Genomic DNA, 24,514 nt, shown 5'->3' on the forward strand with positions numbered 1-24,514 from the left:
GCAGGGCAGCAGCCATGGGGGCTTCTCTTTGGGAGGAGCCTGCCCTGGCCCCAGGAGGACACTAATTATCTAGTACTGTCAGTTTTCATTGCAGGCATGTTGTGTATTTGAGATAAAATTTACAAACCATAAAATTCACTCTCGCTCTTCAACCACAGTTCAGTGGTTTTTAGTGCATCCACACGTGAGCACTGACTTGGTTCTGGAACGCTTTACTCCCTCAGCAGACCCTTCCCCTGCTGCCACTGTTCCACTCACCTCCTCACCTGGGGCCTCACCGTGCGCACTTTAGTGCCCGCTGTGATCTGCTCCTGGGGTCTTTCATCCTGCCTTCTTTTCATTCTGATTTTCTTGAGGTTTTTGAAGCATTGGAGTGCTTGCCCTGGGCATTCCAGGGACACCTTCCCGGAGCAGTCTTGCTTCACATGCTCCGGCTCTCTCCTCCCTCCTTTGGGCCAGCACTGCTGACCAGGGTTTGTCTTCACACATATCAGGCTGATGGATGCTTCTGTCTTGAATCGGAGGCAAGAGTGAACCCTGAACAAGACTGCATGTGTTTTGCCTTGTGTGCTCAACCGCCGTCGTCACCTTCACTTCTGCCCAGTGTCTTCTTGTAGGTTCCATTTCAAGTACTTGAAGGACTCTCTGTAGCATTTCTGGTAGGGCAGTCTGCCAGTACGGATTCACTGCTGCTGCTGCTGTTTGGCAGAGGCATAGTTTCTTTTTCATTTGTGGAAGGTGGTTTCTTGGATATAAAATTTCTGCACACATTGAATGCAGCAGTGGTTTCTGATGGGGCTTCCACTCTAATCTGTGGGACCCAAGGAGAGGCCTGTCAGCCTCCTGCTGCACTCAGGCTCCTCTGGGAGTTCCTGTGCCAGTCGCCTGGCTTGACCTGTGTTGTGCTCAGGGCATTGCTCAGGGAGATCCCCCTTACCATCATATCTGCAATCCCCCTCCCTCCTCACAACTTCATGACAGCTGTCTGCCCTCCCCTCCTCTGGGCTCTCTGGGGACTCTGACATTCCTCCTGGGCTGTGTGAAGGTGCCCTCGGGCCTGTGAGCTGTGGGCCATGCCCTTCAGTCCTCAGTGTTTCTGTTCCCTGACTTCAGTGGCCTGACCTCTGCCTGCTCACATCTCCTGCAGGACTCCCTAGTGAACCCTCTGTTCAGTGGTCTGCTTTCCGTCTCCAGCCCAGGGTGTCTCTGGACTTCAGTGGGCTGACCTGCCTGCTCAGATCTCCTGCAGGACTCCCTAGTGAACCCTCTGTTCAGTGGTCTGCTTTCCGTCTCCAGCCCAGGGTGTCTCTGGACTTCAGTGGGCTGACCTCTGCCTGCTCAGATCTCCTGCAGGACTCCCTAGTGAACCCTCTGTTCAGTGGTCTGCTTTCTGTCTCCAGCCCAGGGTGTCTCTGGACTTCAGTGGGCTGACCTCTGCCTGCTCACATCTCCTGCAGGACTCCCTAGTGAACCCTCTGTTCAGTGGTCTGCTTTCCGTCTCCAGCCCAGGGTGTCTCTGGACTTCAGTGGGCTGACCTGCCTGCTCAGATCTCCTGCAGGACTCCCTAGTGAACCCTCTGTTCAGTGGTCTGCTTTCCGTCTCCAGCCCAGGGTGTCTCTGGAGTTCTTTGCCCTCACCTGTTACTGAGGGGCTTGTGTGCAGGTGGGGTGTGGCCTCATTCACCACCTTCCTGGTGTTCCTTCCTAGGTGGTGGAGCTGCCACTGGAGGGGACTGCCTGCACCTTCCCAGGCCCCGCTTTGGGGGGCTCTGTCCTCAAGGATTTACGTTTGCATTTTTGGTCAGCTTCTTTTTAAAAAAAATATTGGTTTAGTTATTGATAGACCTTTATTTTATTTACTTATTTATTTATGTGTGGTGCTGAGAATCGAACCCAGTGCCTCACACATGCCAGGCAAGTGCACTACCATTGAGCCCCAGCTCCAACCCTTGGTCGGCTTCTTGATAGTGCCACCTGGAGCCAATCTTGACAGTTGCTGCTGAGGGTTCTGGGCCTGTGGAGCATGAGCTCTGCCTGGGTTGGGAGACCAGCCTTGGGCGGGTGCAGTGGCCACTGCCAGGCTCCACAGTGCTTCAGTCTGTCCCATCCCCATGCACCCTGGGGGCACTGGTTCTCAAGTCTCTTCAGCGATGCAGAGGATGGTCGGGAGAGCTCACCTGGAGCCTATTCCTCTGGTGGTGGCTTGGTCTTCGCGTTTTAGTGACGCTCTTTGGATTGTTGCAGACCTCTCTTGAGTCCCCTCAGCTCTGAATAAGGTGACTCCACAGTGTTCGGGGCCTTCTAGAAGCACTTCTTATATGGTTTTTCTTAAAAAAAAAAAAAAAAGAGGTTGTTTCATTACTATGTTAATTCATCTAAGTGAACTTTAAAAACATTTTTCACTTAGGAAAAAGGATTTGTATACCTTTTAAAGCTGAAGGAACCCTGGTGTCTGACTATCTAGTATTGTCATGACCACGACCCCTTGGTGGTGGATAACTTCCTGAGTGACCATCTCACATGATCTCGGCCACCAGCACACAGGGGCTGCAGCTGCATCCCAGGACAGGACTCTGTCCTCCTGGGTTGTGATTCGAGGACTTCATGTGAACCTGTGCCTGCATGGGTGGCAGGTGTGGTGTCACTGTCTTGTGGGGAGAGGGGCTCAGGAGGTGCTCCCTGAATGTGCTGCTGGAATCTCGGGAGCTGCAGAGAAGTGGGGGCTCCTTTCCCAGGAAGAGCCGTCTGTGGTCCACGCACTGACGTTGGTGTTAATGTCCTTCTCACAGGCTGCATTGGAGAGTGAGCAGGAGCCTGCTGCGTGTGAACAGGAGAGTGAGCAGGCGCGGTCTCTCTGCCAAAGGAGGAGCAAGCCTCTGCAGCCCCAGGAGGACAGCCAGGTTCAGCAGGTGTGTGGTGGAGTGGGGGTAGAATGTGTCACACGGAACCGTCATCTTAGCCACTGGAGGGGGACCGCTCAGTGGCAGGGAGCACTTTCTGCATGAGCAGCTTCACCTCCAGCCCCGCATGACCCTTCACCTCACATACCTGGATTATGCCCTCCATGCGAGGACTCGCGTCCCCCCTACAGCCTAACACCCCCCGCTCTTCCCATCTGGGATCTGGCTGCTCGGGGACTTCACGTTCGTGGACTCCTGCAGGGCTGGTCCTTTGGAGACTGGAGCCTTCGACTCACACAGCCCCTGGCTCCTCTGAGCGGTGTCACTGTGTACAGCTTCATTCCTTCTTTTTTTTTTTTAATATTTATTTTTTAGTTCTCGGCAGACACAACATCTTTCTTTGTACGTGGTGCTGAGGATGGAACCTGGGCCACACGCATGCCAGGCGAGCACACTACCACTTGAGCCACATCCCCAGCCCGCTTCATTCCTTCTTGGCGTGGGTGGCAGGCCGTTGCCCTGTCTCCTGTGGTCATGCGTGATGCTGCTGGGAACGCTGACCCCGCCTGCGGGTCTTCTGGGCAGACATAGGAGGGGTTGCTGTGTCCCGTGTGTGGCACTGTGTTTAGCCATTGCAGAATCACCGTTCCTCACTCTCTCCTGCCAGCCAGCCCAAGGGTTCTGTCCCTCCAGCCCTTACCCAGTTATCTTGTGCTTTGCTGGTGGCAGCCATTGATGATGGGTGTGACGCAGTGGCTTGCTGTGGTTTTCCCTAGTGGTGTGATGCTGAGCGTCTTTTCCTGTCCTTAGTGTCCTTTTGTCTCTTCTTTGGAGAAAGGCCTGTTAGTTCCTCTGCCTGTTGTGAGTTAGGAGGTTGGTTCTTGCTGCTGTGTTGGAAGGTGCGGCTGTTTCCACGCTGTGTGGCCACAGCCCCTGCTGGTCTCTCACTGCACCTCTTCCCTGGCTTTGCTGCAGTGCAGGGCGCCAGGCTTGTCCTCACGAGGAACTGGAGGTGAGTGTGCGAGTGCGTGCCAGGTACCGTCCTGGGGATGCCAGTGTTCTCGCCTCTGAATCCTCAGGGCTCTGGGGCCTGGGGAAGCACCTTCCCGACTTCCAGAGCCTGCGGTTGCTGAGCAGCAGCTCGTCTGACTGCAAACACTGGCGGAAGATCTCTGTGGGGTCGTGGCAGTGGTCAGTCAGCAGCCGCAGTCCAGGGGACCTCTTCCCAGCTCAGAGGCCCCTCTTGTGTGGAAGATCTCTGTGGGGTCGTGGCAGTGGTCAGCCAGCAGCCGCAGTCCAGGGGACCTCTTCCCAGCTCAGAGGCCCCTCTTGTGTGGAAGATCTCTGTGGGGTCGTGGCAGTGGTCAGCCAGCAGCCGCAGTCCAGGGGACCTCTTCCCGGCTCAGAGGCCCCTCTTGTGTGGAAGATCTCTGTGGGGTCGTGGCAGTGGTCAGCCAGCAGCCGCAGTCCAGGGGACCTCTTCCCGGCTCAGAGGCCCCTCTTGTGTGGAAGATCTCTGTGGGGTCGTGGCAGTGGTCAGTCAGCAGCCGCAGTCCAGGGGACCTCTTCCCAGCTCAGAGGCCCCTCTTGTGTGGAAGATCTCTGTGGGGTCGTGGCAGTGGTCAGTCAGCAGCCGCAGTCCAGGGGACCTCTTCCCAGCTCAGAGGCCCCTCTTGTGTGGAAGATCTCTGTGGGGTCGTGGCAGTGGTCAGCCAGCAGCTGCAGTCCAGGGACCTCTTCCCAGCTCAGAGGCCCCTCTTGTGTGGAAGATCTCTGTGGGGTCGTGGCAGTGGTCAGTCAGCAGCCGCAGTCCAGGGGACCTCTTCCCAGCTCAGAGGCCCCTCTTGTGTGGAAGATCTCTGTGGGGTCGTGGCAGTGGTCAGCCAGCAGCTGCAGTCCAGGGGACCTCTTCCCAGCTCAGAGGCCCCTCTTGTGTGGAAGATCTCTGTGGGGTCGTGGCAGTGGTCAGTCAGCAGCCGCAGTCCAGGGGACCTCTTCCCAGCTCAGAGGCCCCTCTTGTGTGGAAGATCTCTGTGGGGTCGTGGCAGTGGTCAGTCAGCAGCCGCAGTCCAGGGGACCTCTTCCCAGCTCAGAGGCCCCTCTTGTGTGGAAGATCTCTGTGGGGTCGTGGCAGTGGTCAGCCAGCAGCTGCAGTCCAGGGGACCTCTTCCCAGCTCAGAGGCCCCTCTTGTGTGGAAGATCTCTGTGGGGTCGTGGCAGTGGTCAGTCAGCAGCCGCAGTCCAGGGGACCTCTTCCCAGCTCAGAGGCCCCTCTTGTGTGGAAGATCTCTGTGGGGTCGTGGCAGTGGTCAGTCAGCAGCCGCAGTCCAGGGACCTCTTCCCAGCTCAGAGGCCCCTCTTGTGTGGAAGCCGGTGGCCTTGTTCAGGGACCTTGGTCGGGGCTGTGGGGTGATTCCATCCAGCCCCTGGACTCTGGGAACGGAGGCCTTCCAGAGTGCGTCCGAGACCTCTTCCTAACGGAGCTGGCGTTGTTTCTTCCTCCTTCCCCACCCCTCTCCCTCTCCCTTCCACCCTCTCTCAAACTCTCCCCCTCTCCAGGGGTCCAACCAAGGGTGCTTACCCACATCCTCAGCCCCTTTAAAACTTTTTACTTTGAGACAGCGTCTTGCTCAGTTGCTTAGGGTCTTGCTAAGTTGTTGAAGCTGGCTTTGAACTTGATCCTCCTACCTTAGCCTCCTGAGTTGCTGGGATTACAGGTGTGCACCACCACACCCAGCTGGGAGCAGGCATTTCTGCTAGGACACATGTATTCATCCCTGAAAAGCTACTTATTTTGTTAAAAAAAAAAATATATAGCTCATGGGTAAGTGGGGTTAGAAGTTTTATTAGTCAAGATCAGTGCAGAAAAAAAAAAAATCAGTGCAGTTTTATGACTCAGTTACCAACAAAAATAATTATAACAACAACGACAAAAAGAATTAGCTGGGCTGGGGTTGTGGCTCAGTGGTAGAGTGCTTGCCTACCACGTACAAGGCACTGGGTTTGATCCTAAGTACCACATAAAAATAAAATAAATGAAACAAAGGTATTGTGTCCAATTACAACTAAAAAACATTTTTTTTTTCTAAGTAGTAGCCCAGTTAACCAGCTACCTAGGAGGCTGAGGCAGGCAGGAAGATCATAAGTTTGAGGCCAAGATCCTGTCTCAAAATTAAAACACACACACACAACTATAAGGGGCTGGGATGTAGTTCAGTGGAGGAACACCCTGGGTCCAAAACCCCAGTACCGGAAATACACAGACAGCCAAAGTTAAATTCTAAATTTAGAAAGAAATTGTAAAGTTGACGCCATGGTCAGCCCTGAACCAGTGGGTGCTGCGGGTGGGAGGGGATGGGCGGTGCCAGCACCTGGAGATGGTCAGGAGCCGTGTGGTGAGTGGCACAGGCAGGGGCACGCGGCCGGGGTTCCCTGTCGGCACAGGCTATGGTGTGCCGGGAAGCCTGTCTGCATTGCTCCTCAGGCAGACCAGACATGGAACATGTTGTTTGTCTTGCAAAATGATCCTGCAAGCCTTCAAAACACATAGTGAGTGTCCTGGTGTCCTGGCGCTTGGGCTCTGCAGCCCACGGTGGCCGTCTCTGAGCTCAGGCCCTTTCCCTCTAGCAGAACTGTTGTGCTGACGTCCTGCCACTCCTGTCTAATTGTGCCTGCTGTGGTCTGCATACAGGGTGTCTGTGATGGCCTCTTCCGGGCGCAGACCGTGGCGTGTGTGAAGCTGCTCTGCTGTCCTTCCCCAGGGGCCCCTGGTACCCATGCCATGCCCTGTGCCCCTTCTCTCCCAGGAGCCTCTCGTTCCTGTGTGACATGCCCACTTCCCCTGCCCTCCCTGGTGGCCCCTTGCCCCACGCGATGCCCTGTGTGCTTTGGCGGTCCTGCTTTCTAGCTGGGCTTTTCCTGCATGCCCCCGGAGCTCCTCGAGGGGTGCATGTAGGTCTGGTGTTGGTGCTCTTCCTTGGGTCAGGTCATGCAGCTCTGTTGTGAGGTGGCTCCCAGCTTGTCTCCCCTAGCTGCCCCTATCTGCCCCTCACCTATGGGGCCTGCTTGCCACTCCCCGCTCATGGCTGTGTGGTGGTGTGTGGGGGTCTGAATGTGTGCCCCTTTGTGTGCTAATAGGATTGTGCACCTGTCAACGTGTCTATGCCTGTTGTGTTTCGTCTCTGTGAAACACTGGCTTGTGTCTTTTGTCTTTTTTTTTTTTTTTTGGTCTGTTTTTTGCAGACTTATGGCAGTTCTTCATAGAGTCTGGATTTTTTCTGATGTGTTTTTTTTTCTTCTTGGACGTTTCATGAGTGTGGTTTGATTGATGGATTTGGTTCCATTCCTTTCCTCTGTCCTTGCTTGGGTGCCTTCCCCTGCTTCCCACAGTCATTCTCCAAGCTCAACTCACAATCAGTCATGGCCAGCTCCTCCCTGTGTGGAGGGCGTGAGGAGGGCTGGCGCTGCCCTGTTAGGTGAGTCCCTGGGGTTTTGAGCCCCTCACTCCCGTGTCCAGTCAGGGCTTGGAGATGCACTGGAAGTGGGCCTTCAGGCTGCCAAGAGGGGTTTCAGAACAGCCTGTCGTTGCCGACTCTGCCCTGGGTTCCTTTTGCAGACTTGGCTCTTGGTGCTGGTTTGCATGCAGGTTCTGGAGCTGGCACTGTGGTTGCTCACAAGGCTGCTGGTGCTGGTGTGGAGTGGCACTGGCTTTCCCTGGGTGAGGAGTTCATGTCCTCTGGGGCGGTGTCTGGGCAGGTGTGTCTTTCTGGGTTAAAGAAGGCTCCTTCTGTTCTTGGTTTGTGATGGTTTTTTTTTTTTTTTAACCGTGAGTAGGTATTAAATTTATTTGCTTGTGCATTTGGCACTGCATTTCTTCATTCCTTCTGGGCATGTGTGAGCTACAATAATTGGTCCTAACATGGTGTAGAAACCAACCTGAGTCTTTGTGATGAGCTGAGCTGCAGCATGATTTTCATGGACCCTGCTGGATTCTATTTTCTAGTATTCTTTTTTTTAAAGAAAAAAAATTTAAAAACCCTTTATTTATTTATTTTTTTAGGTGTTGATAGACCTTTATTTAGTTATTTATATGTGGTGCCGAGAATCCAACTAGTGCCTCACATATGCCAGACAAGTGCACTGCCGCTGAGCCACAATGCCAGTCCCTTCTAGTATTCTTTTTTTATGCTTTTGCACCTGTAGCTTTTATTCTGCTTGACCTATAGTTCCCTTTTCTTTTATGGTACAGATTCATAAAATGAGTGACAAGTATTCTCCACCCCTCTCCTTTTTCTGGAAGGATTTGGGCAAAATTAGAATGGCTTGAAATAAGTATTTTCTTAAAATCCATCTGAAAGTTAATCTCTTGGGAAGACTTTAAAGTACTCATTTCCTGTCTGCATATTAGTAGGGTTATTTTTATTTTCTGTCTTTTTAACGTGGCTGTGTTGAGATGCTCACCTGTACTGCTTTTTTTGGTCAATGAACTCGAAGACTGTTACCCCCACCTGCAGGCAGGATGGGATCAGCAAGTGGACAGTAGCTCTTTGTGTGGCCACTGGTAGGACTGACCTTGCCTAGGAGCTCCTTGGCCTATAGCTAGCTGTCCACCGTCTACCGTCCACTGTCGCACACCAGTGGCTGGGCCTATAGCCCTGTCTTGAACACCTGGGACACAGTTCCCTGTGCTGATAGCATTTGGATACATTGCTCATCTTCTGTCTTTGGTCATTGTTTGACACCTTGAAACTTGAAATTCCCTGTTTGATTTTCCCAGACGCCTGTGTCTTTGTCTTGGTTTCTTCAGTGGTTTTCTAGAAGTTTTATTTTTTTGTTTCTCCTCCACTGCACTGTGTATCCCTGCAATGAGGAACGCTGGCCTGTTTTCAGTTTCTGATGTTATTGTGGGCCTCCTCTGACCTCCCTGCCCAGGCTCGGTGACCCCACGGCTGCTCACCCTCAGGGTGGAAATGTGGTGCCAGTTGTGAGCTGTCATGGTGCATGACTTCTCTCCTGGTGGCCATTTGCTTTTGGCTCTTCCCCTCTGTTCCTGAGCTGGAACCTGCTGGCCCGACACTGTCCTGTACCTGCCCTGTGGGTGGATGGCCACCTGGGCTGTCCACAGCGAAAGCATGTGCATGGCTTCTGGCCTGGCATCTCTGCCCCGGGCAAGGCAGCGCTCTGTGGCACTTTCCTCTCCTGTGTGGCCGGTGCCGGTGTGTACCTAGTGGGTTAGTCCTGGGAAGTTGGCACAAGGCGGAGACCCGTGGATTGAGGGCTCCAGCTGGTGTGTTTATCTTGTCATCTTTTCTAAGTGACACAGAAAAGTGGCTGAGTTTGCTGGCCAGTGCTTGGGGCAGCCCCAGGGAGTCCGAGAGAGCTGGTGCCAACCCACCCCTCCTGGCCCCTTCTGCTGAGCTGCTGAGGTTTTGAGGTTTGTTGTTTGCTTTATAACAGGTATAAGAAGAATTTTTGCCTGCTTGACAACTAATTTTTTATTGTGAATAACCAGATGCAGGGATTTTGAGTTGTATTTGTGAGATGAATTTGACAGATCTGTCCCTTCCTTCCCCTGGTGGCAGTGCAGATTGGGGTTATTTATATATTCTTTTTTTGTAATTGGTGGATAATGGAAGGAAGAAATCCGTGTCACTAATTTTCCTCTCTAATCACCCTCATTCACCTTTAGCGTTTTTTTTCACATGCAGCCTAGGAAGTGACGCTGTTCTGACTAAATCGTCTCACTGAGGTTTGGCAACTTCTCCCTGCAGCTGAAAGGCCAAGTCCTGTCCTTAACCCAGGAGGTGGAGGAGTGCCAGGCTGAGCTTGAGAGGCTACGGCAGAGGCGGGAGAGGGAGAACCAAGAGGGTGCCACCCTTGTCTCCATGCTCAGGGCGGATGTGGACCTGTCTCAGAACGAAAGGTCAGCATGTCCCCTCACCCCACCTCCTGTTGAGTTGCCTGGCCATTGTGGCTGCCTCCCTAGACCCACTGTGCCCCTGTGGGCTGCTGTGCAGGTGAGGTCTGGTGGGCGAAAACCCTGGCCACACCCTCCTTCACACACTAAGAGTACTTGGGCGCATGCAGATGCCTGCATACCTGCCACCTTGCTTTGTCATATCTTCATATTTTATATTACAAAAAACCATGAAGCCTGGCACAGTGGTGCACGCCTGTCATCCCAGTAGCTCTGGAGCTGAGGCAGGAGGATCACAAATTTAAAGCCATCCTCAGCAACTTAGCAAGGCCCTAAGCAGCTTAGTAAGACCCTGTCTCTAAATAAAAACCAAAAGGGCCTGGAGATGTGGCTCAGTGGGTAAGCACCCCTGGGTTCAATCTCTGGTACCAAAAACAAAACAGAAACCCGTGAAGACTCAAGATCTCGCTTCCTCCCACCCCGAATCAGTTCCCTGCCCTGACAGCAGGCAAGTCTTCCACATGTCCTCTCCGAGTGCACAGGGTGTGTGCCAAGGCACATGCCCACTGGACACTGGCTGGCCTGCAACTCTGCTTGACTATGCTCTGCCCTCAGGGGAGTGCTCCGTGATGCCCTGAGGAGGCTGCTGGGTGTATTTGGAGAGACGCTGAAGGCCGCGGTTGCCCTGAAGAGCCGGATTGATGAGCGCCTGGGGCTCTTCCTGGACCATGCAGAGGCAGGCCAAGCGCCATCAGCAGGTGCCAGCACTGGGTGGCTCACCTAGGGGTCTGGGGCCTTGGGGGAGGAGCTGCTATGCCAGGATGCTCTTATTCCTTGCCAGTGCCCCCTCTTAGGGAGGCGAGGTGGGACGGGCCAGGGCAGAGCTGCCTGCTTCCTGTGGCGGTTGCTGTTTCACTTAGGAGCTGGGTCCACGTTCTCTGTGCACGCGCTGTTCTGGGGCTGTGGCTGGACGGTCTGCTCGCTGGGTGGTGTGCATAGTGTGTGAGTTTGCTCATCTTGTAGCTCCGCCCCTGGAGGAGGTGTGGTCAGATGCAGCCCTGCTAGAGTTGGACAGAGCTTTGCCTGAGGGTGCAGAGATGTCTTCGGTGGCTGAGATCAGCAGTCATGTGTGCGAGAGCTTTTTCATGAGCCCTGAAAGTACGCTGGAATGCGAGCAGCCAATCAGAAGAGTCTACCAGAGCCTTGGCATGGCCGTGGACGGCCTTTTGGAGATGGCGCTGGACTCCTCCAGACAGGTGAGGCCCGAGGCACACCTGAGGCTGGCAGGTAAGAGAGTGGCTGAATAGGGCGTGTGGTGATGTGGCTTGGGGACAGCACGTGCTCTTCCAGCACTATTGACACGGGATTTCTAATGGCCCGACGCTGCTACCTGTGAAGGTGGATCCGATGTCCAGGACGCTTTCCTTGTCCCCTTTCCACTGGGCGTTGGGTCAGACACTCCCCAAGCCTGGGTCTGCGGGCCTGGCCTTGGTGCTGGTTACCTTTGCTGATCCCGCAGCGTGCAGTCGTGTGCTCGTGTCTGGAGGAGGCAGGCCTGCTGTGAGGACATGTGGAACCTCAGGTGGTTAGTTGAGATCAGAAACCTGCTCTTTTGACTTGATGTCCTGCTGTTGTGATCCCACACTGAATGTGCACTGAGATACCAGGAGGAAGAGGCTTTGTCCCCCCCTGAAACTTTTCAGAAGAGGCTTCATCCCGGTTAGGTTCACTGGGCAGTTGGGCATGTCCATGTGTGGCATGGCTGTGGGGGCCTTTTCTTTACCTTCTTCTCCCGGGCACCTGCTGTCCTCCAGGAGCTGGGCACATGTGGCTAGTCTCTGACAAGTAGATCCTTCTGCTGTCCCACGTGTGACCAGGTAAAAAGAGCCCGCTTGCTCCAGGGTGAGCCGTGGTCTTCATTAGGAGCCCGCCCAGCAGAGAATATGCTTTTTCAGGGTGGGAACGTGGGGGGTTGCCGAGAGAGAGTGGGGGGCCTCTTTCTCGGGGTCTCAGCGGAACTTCACAGTAGCCATGTGTCGCCTGGGCAGGAATGGGGGACAGGAGGCTGGGAGCAGGGTTGGGCCAGATGGGGCCTCCTGCTGGGCACCATGTGCTTGTGGGTGAGTGGGGCTTGGCTGCAGGAATGGGGAGGAAGTGAGGACAGCAGAGCGGGTGCTGGATGTCGGAGACGTCGCCACCCCTGGGCCATTTTCAAGGAAGAACCAAAAGATCTGCTTAGAGGCCAGTGGATATCCGTAGGCCCAGAAGCAGCTAGAGCTGTGTTAACTGATCGGGAGACTGAGGGCTGTCTGTAGGTGGCAGCTGACCTTGGGCATCCTGAGTTCAGAGATCCACTGGGCCCCTCAGCCTAGAGACGGCCCAGAAGCCCTAGACTGGACACACGTGCTGGGGAGACATCAGCCGTGTGGGATACCACCCTGGTGACATGGCCCTGGGTGTCAGGAGGCGCAGGGATGCACCTGGTGCCTTGTCCTGCACTGGCCCTGCCGGAGGCCTGGGATGGAAGCAGAGTCCTGCTGGTGTGGACATGAGCTTTGGTTGTTTCTGATATGCAGCTCTGAACCTCAAATATGTTTCAGCAGCTGGAGGAAGCTCGTCAGATTCATTCTCGCTTTGAGAAGGAATTCAACCATAAGAACGAGGAGACGGCACAGGTCCTGCAGAAGCACCAGGAGCTATTGGAGTGCCTGAAGGAGCAGCGGGCGGCCAGGGCCGAGCTGGCACTGGAGTTGCACAGGGCTGAGGGTGAGTGTGGCTGCTGGGCCCCTGGCCTGGGTGTGGCCCTGTCACAGAGGTAGGCACAGCTTTGCTGTAGAAGTCACTATGGAGATGGTTTTTTTTTTTTTTTTTTTTTTTTTTTTTTTTTTTAACAACTGGGGACTGAACTCAGAGCCTATATCCCCAACCTCTGAGCCATATACCTCTGAGCCATATCCCCAACCCTCAGCCTTTCCTGTAGCCGGGTTTATAGGTGTGTGCCACTGCGTTTGGCCAGGAGTAGCATTTTAAAGAGTAACGTGTATAACCCAAGTAAATCCGCTTTGGAGCACCAGTGGGTGTTTCTTGAGGAGACGGGTGTGTGGGCCCAACGCAGTGGTTTGGGCACCCATGATGCTGGCAGGGCTCTTTGAAGACTGAGGGCCTTGGAGCTGTGGCTTGGCACTTGGTGCTGAGCTCTCCTCCTCTGTGCTGCACACTCCTGGCAGTACCATGCTCTGACGCGGCCCTCCTCGCCCAGCTGCCCCTCTGCTGGGTGGGGTGCTGATAGGCATGCTTCTCAGGTCTAGCTGTACGTGGAGGCCTCTCCTCCTTCTGGGGTGGGCCTCTGCCTGCTTCCCAGCTCCCATGCCTTGTCCTGGGTGGGCGCCTTGGTGCATGTGCCCCTGCCCCGAGCACACTGGCCTCAGTTGGCCTCTCCTCAGGCCTCCTGGAAGGGCTCAAAGTGGAGAAAGCAGATCTGCAGGAGGCACTGGGCCGCAAGGAGGAGTCGGAGCAGCAGCTGGTCCTGGAGCTGGAGAGCCTGGGGCGGCAGCTGGACCAGGCCGCCCAGGAGAAGGCAGCCCTGCAGGAGGAGCACTCCATCTTGTGGAGCCAGAGGGAAGCTTGGGCTGCTGAGGCGGAAACAAGAGAAGCAGGTAGGGATATGGGTTTGGAAGCTGAGCCCAGATTCCAGGAAGTGTGGTACTTCTGGAGATGAGACCTAGAGCGTGGGGGCTCTTCTGAGGAGTCCAGGAGTACAGCTGAGCAGGCACTGGCAGTGGAAGGGTAGCAGGGCGGTGGGAGCACCCACTCGGGCTGAAGGTCCCGAGGCAGTGAGCTCCGGGCTGGTGCTGTGCCCCTGGGAGGTGAGGATGTCTCTGGGCAGCAGGTTGAAGCTCCTGAAAGGTGAGCTACTCACAGTCACACCAACCCCGACTTGGGAATTGTTGTTTTGACAGGAGTGACTTTTAGACATTTTAGCCTTAAAGAATTAAATGAAAATAGTCAGAACATGAGAAGCTCAAGAGGTGTGTTTGTGGAACATTGCAGCTTCTTCAGAGCCAGCTCCTTGCTGACACCCAGGCTTTCCCAGGATATGAGGGGCTCGCCCTGTGGGCCCCCTTGACCTGTTCTCTCACTGTCCCACGTGCTCAGGGTCTGTCTGTCTCACAGATGTCCACATCTGTCCATGTGGCCACCTTGGCAGGGCCCCCCTGCTGTTCTATTGCCCTTTGGAGTGACCTTGCTGGGGGGTGTCCTTGAAACCTGTACCTGGTGTGAGACCCTTGTTTGTTACATGCACTATCCAACCCATTTTCTATGAATTTTCATTTAAATTTCTTTTTCTTTTTTAAAGAACCACTAGCTTATGGGGTGCATTGGTGCATACCTATAATCCCAGAGATTTGGGAGGCCAAGGCAGGAGGGTTGCAAGTTTGAGGCCAGCACGGACCAGCTTTTGGCTTTGTCATTCCATTTTGTTCTCTGTCCTTGTTTCCCTGGGCTTGCCCTTAGCTTTGCTGTTTCTCCTCCTTGAGTTCTGGAGGACCTGGGGATTCTCCTTGCCTCTCCCATGGTGTCTGTCCACATCTGTTATCCTTTGGCTTTTGAGTTCCCTCCGGGCCCTCAGCCCAGAGTGTTGTGTGGGAGTCCCTTTTCCATGCAGTGTGAGGCTCACGGTCCTCACTGGTCATTGCTCAACATCTCCTGCTTATTGGCTCTTGTTCTCCCTCTGATACTTTGCCCATTTCCACTTCTTATTATGAACTTCTGGAGTTAAACTGATTTCCCCCCTTTGTATATGTTACTTCCACTCTATTTCAGCTGTTCTTTGTTCTTTTGTCCTAAATGCCTCTCTTACTGATCTGTGCTCCTCACTCAGCCCTGACCCCCAGGGCTGCAGGAGGGCAGTGTGGTGTCCTGGATGATCTGCTGGCCTGCCTGTTTCTCCTTCCCTTCAGGCAGGTTTTCTGCCCCACCTCTGTGATGCTCTGCATCTCCCTTTGCAGGCACTGCGGTCACTGCAGCGCCCGAGAACCCAGGTTTGTAACAACAAGCATGATCGCTGCGTGCTGTACCTATGTTTGCATCAAATTTTGTGAATTATTTACTTCAGAGGGAGAGTATCTCAGAGCTTTTGTGGCAGACTATTAAATCAAATGACACGTGATCTTCAGCACTTATTCACGACAACTGTCAGTCGTTCTGTTGAAAGTTCCTGCCAAGTGCAGGCACTCCTCGTAGCTGCTGCAGCCACTAAGCTACGCTGTGCTGATGTGTGTGCTGGGCTCTGGGGCAGGTACGGTTTTGGTGGGTGGGTCCTGCTCCCAGCCTCCTGGGAGATCCCCAGCAGAGGGGCTGGGCCTGTGTCCCTTCCTCCAGCACTGGCCCTGAAGGTGCTCGTGTTGGGGCTGGTCGGGCCCAGGCCTTGTGGATGACATGGTCACGATAGCATGTCTAAGTACTGTAATTGCTTACTTACCAGCATGAGACTTTGAGAATGTCACCTTGGTGGTGATGATAGTGTGTCGTTAAAGATTGACGGCTTTGAAACTGGTGAAATGTCAATAAGAGTGCTTATTATGCTTGCTCTTTCAGTTTGGGGGAGGAAGTCGGGATCCGCCACCAGCAAGTCCCCTTTTGTTTGTTTTTCTTCAGGTATTGGAGATTGAGCTGCCTCCCACCCCCACCTCAGGGGCTGGGTGCTCTCTTGCCACTAAGCGTCATCCCCAGTCCTTTCCATGAAATTTTTAGCAGTATCTCACTAAGTTGCTGAGGCTGGCCTGGAATTTTCCATCCCCTGCCTTAGCCTTCTGAGTGATTGGGATTATAGGTATGCCCACTGTGCCTTGAAGCAAGCCCCCTTTTCAAGATGTTTGTTTTTGTTTTATTTTTTAAGAGTTTAGCCATTTATTTATTTTTTTGTTTATTTTTTTTAATGTACTGCAGAGGATTAAACCCAGTGCCTCACCCATGCTAGGCAAGTGCTCTACCACGGAGCCACAATCCCAGGCCCGCGAGATGTTTATTAATCTGGGGTTTCAATCTGTGGGTGTAGGCTTTGTACCCAGTGTTCTAGTCTGCTTTACGTTGCTATCCCTAAGCACTTGGGGCTGTGTAGTTTGTAACTAATAGAAGCTGGTCTCTCACAGATCTGAAGGAGGGGAATCCGAGGAAAAGGTGTTGGCAGGCCTGGGAAGCCATTGCCTTCTCCTGGGACAGCGCCTTGCAGGTCAAGGCAGAAGGTGGAAGGCTAAGAGAAGGTCCCCTGAGAGCCCTTCTGTGGAGGCACTGAGTCCGCCTGTGGGGCTGGAACCCTTGAGGCTGCCCCTCCTAGCGGCCTCCCCCAAACTGTCGTGTTGGCAGTCACATTTCACCCTGAGTTTTGAAGAGGGCAGACGTTCAGGCCGTGGCTTTTGTTTTATCAGTTGCTTGATGGCTTTCCTCTAAGACAAGTCACAGCCCTGGCACTGCTGTGGGCAGGTCTCTGGCACCTCTGGGGGCCCATCCAGGTGGTTTCCAGCGGCGCTGCCTCAGGGCGGGCACCAAGTTGCACCTGTGGGCCAGGCTCCAACTCATGCTCTGTTTTCCACCTTGGAGAATTGAAAGTGCAGACAGGATTCCCAGGAAGTTGGCCCCTACCTCCCTGAGGTACCAGGGTGTGTTCCCAGGCTTTGAAAGCTTTTTATTTTAACCAGTTTTCATTGAAGACATGTGATTTTTACTTACAGAGGTGCTTTATCTCTGTTTTAGAGGGTGTCTGGCCAAGTCATGGGTATGATAGGGTGAGGGCTCAGAGGACGATGGGCTGTGCTGTCCTTGGGGTGACGTTCATTCTCACCGTGGCTTCTGCCTCGGCAGTGTCACATCCCTATGGGAGAGAAAGATTTCAGGAAGGGGACGAGGCCCACCCACCTCCACGGGCTGGGCGTCGGGTTTGGGAGATTCACAGGCTCATGCTGTGGCCCTACCCCTGGCCACTGCTCCTTCCTGGGCAGCCGTGAACAGCCGTGTCAAGGCCTGCCACATGTTGTCACCAGCAGGAGGCGCCTGCTGCCTGGGCCTTGTCTGCACAGTCTGTGCCCTCAGGGGGCTCCTCCGTGTCTCTTTTTTGTCTTCTTTAGCACTGAAGAAGGAAGTGGAATCTCTAACCAGGGAGCAGGTGGAGGCCAGGGAGCAGGCAGAGAAGGACCGCGCAGCCTTGCTCTCCCAGGTGCGGCTGTTAGAGTTGGAGCTGGAGGAGCAGCTCTCGCAGCACCGTGGCTGTGCCCGGCAGGCCGAGGAGGAGGCTGTGGCCCTGAAGCAGCAGCTGGCTGCCCTGGACAAGCAGCTGCGCAGCCAGCGGCAGTTCATGGACGTAAGCAGCCTGGGCAGTAAATATTCCCCTTGCTAGGTCCTCACAGCAAGTGGCTTCTGCCACAGGACCCTGTAGGTTGGCATCCAGTGCTCCCCTGTGCAGGCAGATGGCTGTGTGGCCGACTCCGTGGGCTCTTGGGTCCTGTCAGTGTTTCGTGATGATGATTCTGAGGGAAGAGCCTGCCATCTCAGGAGGTATCTGTATACCTCGCCTTCCCCTGCAGGGAGCCCAGGGCCATCTCTGTGGACCCCGGCTGTCTGCTCCTGACTGGCTTCCATGTGCCCCTTACAATGGTGTCAGGTGTTTCAAAGGCCACCTTCACATTTCAGCTAGAGGGGTGCTCCTCTTCACCTTACTCCTTTTACAAAAGGACCAGGATGAGAGGGGCTGTGCCCAGGAGCAGCCCATATTACTGGGTGGGTGGGCGTGTGCAGCGGGGCAGCCATCCTCGCCCAGCTGCCACAGGTCTCCTGGGGTGGTCCTTGCAGGAGCAGGCTGCTGAGCGTGAGCATGAGCGTGAAGAGTTCCAGCAGGAAATCCAGAGGCTGGAGGGGCAGCTCCGCCAGGTGGCCAGGCTGCGGCCCCTGGGCCCCTTTGACAGTCAGGTGGGTTAGCTGCCGTCTGCCCTGCCTTCTGGGGAGCCCATCTCTAGAGTGTTTCTAAGCTTTGTCTCTCTTTACATTTTTGCCCTCCGTGTACTCAGGGACGTCAGTGTGCACAGCTGGATGAGGAGGTAGGATGGCAGCGCCGCCTGTGCCCCGTCCCTTCTACACAGCTGATGCTCCCTGCTGGCTGAGGCTCCCTCACCTGAGTGGCCAGCAGGGGCCACATGCACCACCCTGTGTCTTGGTGCTTTCTTGGCTTTTGCTCAGGTCTGTGACTATCTGCACCCTCTTGTCTGAGCTGGCTCTAGGTGATTTCCTTATTCTTTTTTAAAATTAAACTTATTTTGAGGAGATGGTGGGTTTTGTGTGGTGGTAAGAAGTAAGGCTCAGAGAGAACCCTGTTCCATGGTGGCATCCTGCAGAACCCAACAGGGCTGCGGTGGAACAGAGCCATGTGCCCTGCAGTACCCTGTGCCCCTGGCAGCGCGGACCCGCCCTGTCTCTGGAGCATTCTGTAGTGGAGTCTTGGATGCTGCCACTGGGGACTGGCTTTCCCCCCTTGTTCTCTGGAGAGCCACCCAGGTGGTTGCATCCCAAAGGGGTCCTTTTGCTGCCGAATAGTAATCTATTCCTTTCTGTCAAAGAAAGTTTTAATTTACTAACTTGTCTTGTCTTACATTATTGCTTTTATGGATCTTCTTGTTAGGAGAGGATGCACTTCCTGAAACACCTGTGTCTCATTCTTGTGTGGGTTTCATTGTGCAACTGAGGTCTGGAGAAACTTCTGTCACTTGTGTTGTGTGCTTTCTTTGTTTGGAAGAGAGCTTGCTGTTCAACAGTCTGTTTTATTTCTCATGCTTTTTTGTGTTTTAGATTGAACTATTGCAAGAAAAGTTGAGAGAAAAATCGGATGGATTTAATGAGTTGGTTATAAAGAAAGAGTTGGCAGATAGGCAAGTGTTAATCCAGGAAGAAGAAATTAAACATCTGGAGGAGACAAACGCCAACACCAAAAGACAGGTGGCCCAGCTCCAGGAAGAACTGGAAAAACAGAAAAAGATGGTGAAAAAACTACAAGTAAAGCAACTGCATCCTAGGAGTGCAATGGATGGCTGGGGTGTACAAGGGGCAGCACCTCACTCCCACTCTGTCCAATACTCCACCTGCCAGGAGCCAGTGCACCATGAGTCCTCAGTGGCCCGCTTAGTGGTTCGCGTCTTGCTCACTTCCTGCCGACTTATTTGCTCACTTAGTTGCTTAGTCACTCACTTAGTTGCTCATATCTTGCTGACTTAGTTGGTCACTTCTTGCTGGCCTAGTTGCTCACTTAATTGCTTAGTCATTGCTGACTTAGTTGCTCACCTCTTGCTTGCTTAGTTGCTCACTAATTGCTTAGTCATTGCTGACTTAGTTGCTCACCTCTTGCCCACTTTATTGCGGCCTGAGCTTCTAACTGCCCAGGAAGTGGCGCTGTTTCCTTTGACCATTTGATTGGTGGAAATTGAACTTCTGACTTTTAGTTCATATCACTGGAAGTTAAAACGTCCCTTAAAAAATGAGGCCCAAAGAACAGCCCAACTTGAGAGTCAGACTGAATTTTGTTCAAGGGTGACTCAGTTTTCATCAGCCTTGCCTGGTTCTTGTGAGTGCTGGTGGGAGGGACTGAGCCCCCAAGGACAGGGTGCCCTGGTTTCACCACCCTGGGAAGGACACCTCAGCACCTGTGTTTCCTGGTGGTCCTGCTTAGCCTTGCCCCACAGGAGATCCTTCCCTGATCCAGCACTTCCTATATGTCCCTGCCGGGTCCCTCAGGCTGCTTTGTCCCTTTGTTCATTCACTCAGCAGACTTTCACTGAGCTCATTAGTGCTGGGAGTGAAGAAATGGCTTCCCCCCCCCCAGGTCCGACCACCTGTACAACTTGGTATGCTAGTTTCTTGCCCACCTGTGTGTGCTGTTTCCCCCACTTAAAATGTGTTGAAGGTGCTGTGAGCCATATCCTTCCTCTTGCCAGTTTTTTTCTAGTGTTTTGGAATTGGAGATAGCCTAGTGACTGTTTTTGTGCCTTGTCAAGTGATCACCAAGGTCTCTCCCAGTGGGATCATGGTGCTCCTGTGGCTCTCTCCAGCGTGGGGAGGGGGGCTCAGCAGGAGCTAAGATGGGTTCTGTTTAGTGTCTGTGGTCTGGAGCCCCTGGGCACAGGTGAGTGCAGGGCCCCCATTGCTTTAGGATATCTCAGGATGGTCTATGTTATAGAGGCAGCAGAGTGAGGTCCCTGATTCTTTGTCTGCCTAAAGTAAGTTTCCATCTCTTTCTTAAATAGGAAGAAGAGGCAGTAAAGGAACAGCAGAGGAGTGACGTGATACTGGTGCCGCTGCCGCAGTCTAGGACCCCCGAGGGCAGGTGTCCCATGCCTCCAAGGGCCAGCCCCCTGGAAGGCCCGGAGGTCCTGTCAGAGGCGCTGCAGAGGGCCCTGCTTCAGCACGAGAGCCAGGCAAGTGTGGTGCAGGCAGCAGCAGTGCCCATATTTGACATTGTCAAAAGACATGTGTCCAATATGTGCTATCTCCTTTGTAATTCTGTCACTTTCATGTGATACTTTTTATATTTCTAAAATTTTCAGAGCTATTTATTAAGTCAGCTAGAAAATTAGAAGATTTTTAATACTTTTTGGTTTTAATGCAAGGTTTTGGACTTAAAAGAACAACTAGAAAAGATGAAAGATGACCTAGTAGGTAAAAATGAAGAAATACTACATCTGAAGTTAAAACTAGATGTGCAGAGCGACCCTGCGGCCACCAGCACCCGGGGGCTTGACGAGGAGAGTGCCGGTATCCAGGTAGGCCACAGGGGCCTGCGGGAGGCCTAAGCTGGTGCTGCCCGAGCAGGACACCGCCCCACTCCAGCCTTCCCTCCAACACAGACTGCTCTGGCTCCACGTGGCCCGGCGCGTGTGGCCTTAGCTGTCTCTGAGCCAGAGCAGAGGGCCAGCAGCCCTCCAGTCCTGCGTCCTGATCCTCCAGAGGGTCTTGTTGGGGTCGAGTTGCAGCAGAGCTTCGTCCCTGTGGTGGCTGGGAAGGAAACCCACCCTCAGTCAGGCCTTAGCGCAGACCCTTCCCACTTCTTCATGGGAAGAGCTTATTGGTGCATCGGCCCAGTGGAGAGGGACGCAGCCTCCATGATGGGATTAGTGTGGGAGGGAACCTTTCGCAATCTCAGGGGTGACTTTGACGTACCTTGTTTGGGGCTGTCCCGTGGTACCAGCAGCACTGTTTCACCAGGAGCTGCTGGTGTGGGAGAAATGCGGCCTGCCTGGCCCTCTCAGTCGCCTCTCCACAGTGATGTGCTGCGAGTTGAAGGTGTTTGCTGAGCCGTCCTCCCAGGGAGCCTCTCCCCTGGCAGAGCAGGGAGAAGGCCTCCCCTGTTCTTTGAGACCCTTCGAAGTGTGTGGCCTGGGAAGCGCAGGGACGGAATCCAGAAAGTCAAACACGCGCCATTTCAATAGACAGAGTGAGCAGAACAGTTTCCAGTGGGATTTCCGATTGTCAAAATTTAAACTACAGGCCTGCTTAGTTAGGATGGTCTGTGGTGCCTGTGAGGTCAGGGTGCACGAGCAGGTCTCTCTGTCGGCTTTGTTACGGAGGCGATGCTCCCAGCAAGGCGGGTCCTGTGCTGGAGTTGCAGCCCCTGGCTCCTGCATTTGTGATACTTTGTCTTGCTAACTTTGGGGAATGGTATAATGATGACTAGGGCATTAAGGTAAAGAGTTTTGTGGGCAGTTTTTTATTAAAACTGTGTTTGTTGGCAAAATTTGAAAACATCCTCTTGCATTACCTTGAGGAATGTCTTTAAAGCATTAATTAATTAATACTTTTTCGTATTGGGGATTGCACCCAGGGGCACAACTACCACCGAGTTACCTCCCCAGCCCTTTCAATTTTTTATTTTAAGAAAGAGTTTTATCACCAAGCTGGTGATGGGGATCACAAGTGACCACAAGTGACCACTGTCACTTCAAATATTTCCCCTATGATAACCCTTTGTGGTCACCACACACTGTTCCCAGCCCTTGACAATGTTGCTACCACTTACTTGTCCTTGATCCAAGATGTGGCGGCTCTTATTATGCTGCGGTTTTTTTTTTTTTGTTGTTGTTGTTTTGTTTTGTTTTTTTGTGGTGCTGGGGATTGAACCCAGGACCTTGTGCATGCAAGGCCAGCACTCTGCCAACTGAGCCATATCCCCAGCCTCTTATACTGCAGTTTTGATTTTTCCAAAATTTGGAGTCTGCTCCCTTGGCATGATATGTTTGAGTCTTAAGCCTGTTGCTCTATGCACCATTGGAACCTCCCGATGAGTGTCCTGGGGAACAGGGATTCCCCTGCTGCTGAGCTCCGCCCTGTGGATCAGGAAGTCCCCTGCTGCTGAGGCCTGGTGCATAAAGGAGTCCCCTGCTGCTGAGCCCCGCCCTGTGGATCAGGGAGCCCCTGCTGCTGAGCAGCGCTCTGGGGATGTACTGCCGTGGTTTTCATTTGCTCTTGTTGGGTTGTTTTTTGGTTTTCAAACTTGGATTGTTTTTTGGTTTTATCAAACACGATCAAGCTGCTGTGAAGATTCATATGGAGGTTTTTATGAGAAAATAAGTTTTTATTTCTTTTGGTTAAATGTCTATAGTTTTGTAGCCAATCCATTTGTTAGGAAAATGTTTTACCTGAAGAGAACTTGTGAGCCGCTTCCTCCCTCCCACAGCTGTCCTCCCAACTGCCGTGTCCTCTTTGCTCATGGTGGTCAGTCTTGTCCATCCTAAGAAATGTGACAGTTGTACCCTTGTTTAATTGGCATTCCCTTAAGGAGTTGGTCCTGAGTATCTTTTTATGTGCATATTTGCCACTCATATCACGGGGAATTATTTGTTCTAATTTTTGGTTAATTTTTTAAAAGTTTATTCCTGTTGAGCTTTGGGAATTCTGAGCAGAGTTTTTTTTGATACGTTCTTTGCCAATATTTTTTCCATTCTTGTATCTTCCTTCTCTTAACATGTACTTCATAAGCAAAACTTGGTTCTGATGAAGCCCACTGTATTGAATATTTCATGCTTTTGGAGTTGTATCTGAGGGCTTTTGCCTAACCCCAGGGCTTTTTGGGAGTTTCGCAGTGTTTCTTTGTGTTCAGGTTTTGATATGCTTTTTACTTTTTGGCAACATCTGCCTCATTGTGCTGGCGTGTGCTGAAAGTCTGCTCTCGGAGCTGTTCTCGCCCCTTCTCAAACCCGAGCTGGCGGTGCCACTGTGTCTGTGGCGGTAGTTTTACCGCCAGTGCTGCTGTTTGGATCTGGAACTTCCCTCACCCTGGATGGTGGTGTTGGGAGGTGGTGGAGCCCCTGGAGGTGGGTCCCCGTGGGAGGAAGTGAGGTCCCTGGGTTGTGCCCCTGAGGGCATGTTGGGACCGACCTGCTTGGTCTGGCTTTCTGGTCAAGGGGAACAGGCCTCCTCCTCCATTGGCTCCCACCACAACGCACTGTGCTGTCGTGGGACCTCACAACCATGGATGGAGGCCTGTGAGGCCAGGAGCCAGCAGCACTCTCTACTCTGGGTGGAGCAGGTGTCATGACAGTGATGGGAGGTGACACGTGACCTCTGGAGTCACCAGTGCTCATTCTCCAGTGTGTTCAGTTTTCTGTGCTGGTTCCTGTCTTTCCACGTGAGTTTTCAGCGAGATGCCCTCCACTGGTGGCCATTGCAGCTGTGGGGTGGCCACTTCTTGTCTGCTCTTCAGATCTGGCCACAGGTTCCTGGTTCACCGCTGGGTATCTTAAGTGATTTGGATTGACATCCTTGACATTGTGCAGGTGACGGGGACTCTGGCTTCTGGAGTGTTGAGGCTGGGCTAGCCTCTGAGCTACACTCTCTTATTTATAGGGACAGTGACCACCCTGGCTCAGGGATGGCATTGGCTTGTCATATGGAACTGACGTGGAACTTGGGGGTCTCACTCCCTGCTTCTGCCTCCTGAGGATACTCCTCCCTCTGTAGCCTGACTGCCTTGTGTCCTCCTCCTGGGCCTGGTCTGCCTATGTCACCTGAGGGCAAAGTCTCAGAGCCAAAAACCTGCCATCCAGTGGCCTCTGCCATCGCTGAGCCCCCTACCCCCGCCCCCCGTCAGGTCTCATGAGATGGATCTTAGCAGCCCTTTCCCCACTCTGCCCTCCCAATCCACGTTCCAGCCCTCCTTGGCCCTTGGTGACCTCTACCAGTGCCACCTCTCCCAAGGACCCCCAGGGAGTAGCCACAGCATGCACAGGGCTGTCCAACATGTGTTCTGGCAGTGGCGTCCACCTTCAGCTCAGCCTGAAGCTGTCTTTGGCTTTCTTTTGGCACCGTAGCCTTTCCCCACGTCTTGCCTTGTGTCTGGGGGACCAAGGGCAGACTTTGGTGCTTCACTTCAGAATCACCTGAGTGTGGTATCTGTGTTGCACGCCACCGTGCCCCAGTGTAGTTGGAGCAGTTGGTGAGTAAGCAGAGATTGCACAGTCAAAACTGTCCTCAAGACCCCCATGTGTGCAACAGATGGTGAGTGGTGTGCAAGGCAGCTCAAGGGCAGGAGGAGTGGCCATTATCTACGTGTGTCTTGCTAAGCATGCAGCGTGGCTTTTGTATCTGGTGAGTGAGTGCCAGGAACAGCTAAGAGCATCCTGAAGGGGACCAGAAGAGCACTGGGGTCTTATTTCTGTGTGGGGGG

At 53.4% G+C, this 24,514-nt stretch overlaps 1 protein-coding gene across 10 annotated transcripts in view; it reads left to right on the forward strand.

Moving 5' to 3' along the window:
- The window catches only part of Pcnt (pericentrin), a 96,714-nt gene that overhangs the window by 43,246 nt on the left and 28,954 nt on the right, over positions 1-24,514 (forward strand). For 7 of the 10 annotated variants that reach the window (XM_078044816.1, XM_078044819.1, XM_078044818.1 and 4 more), the window contains 12 exons: positions 2,790-2,909; positions 9,671-9,822; positions 10,432-10,574; positions 10,840-11,072; positions 12,417-12,582; positions 13,260-13,472; positions 16,941-17,173; positions 17,662-17,778; positions 17,877-17,906; positions 18,652-18,855; positions 20,100-20,270; positions 20,463-20,615. In XM_078044816.1, coding sequence (XP_077900942.1) covers positions 2,790-2,909; positions 9,671-9,822; positions 10,432-10,574; positions 10,840-11,072; positions 12,417-12,582; positions 13,260-13,472; positions 16,941-17,173; positions 17,662-17,778; positions 17,877-17,906; positions 18,652-18,855; positions 20,100-20,270; positions 20,463-20,615 — 1,935 coding nt within the window. The remainder of the gene's footprint in view (positions 1-2,789; positions 2,910-9,670; positions 9,823-10,431; positions 10,575-10,839; positions 11,073-12,416; positions 12,583-13,259; positions 13,473-16,940; positions 17,174-17,661; positions 17,779-17,876; positions 17,907-18,651; positions 18,856-20,099; positions 20,271-20,462; positions 20,616-24,514) is intronic. The other 3 variants (XM_078044817.1, XM_078044824.1, XM_078044825.1) reach the window with 1 other exon arrangement.

Source organism: Ictidomys tridecemlineatus, chromosome 3 (assembly GCF_052094955.1).
Source record: "Ictidomys tridecemlineatus isolate mIctTri1 chromosome 3, mIctTri1.hap1, whole genome shotgun sequence".
Classification (NCBI taxonomy): Eukaryota; Metazoa; Chordata; class Mammalia; order Rodentia; family Sciuridae; genus Ictidomys; species Ictidomys tridecemlineatus.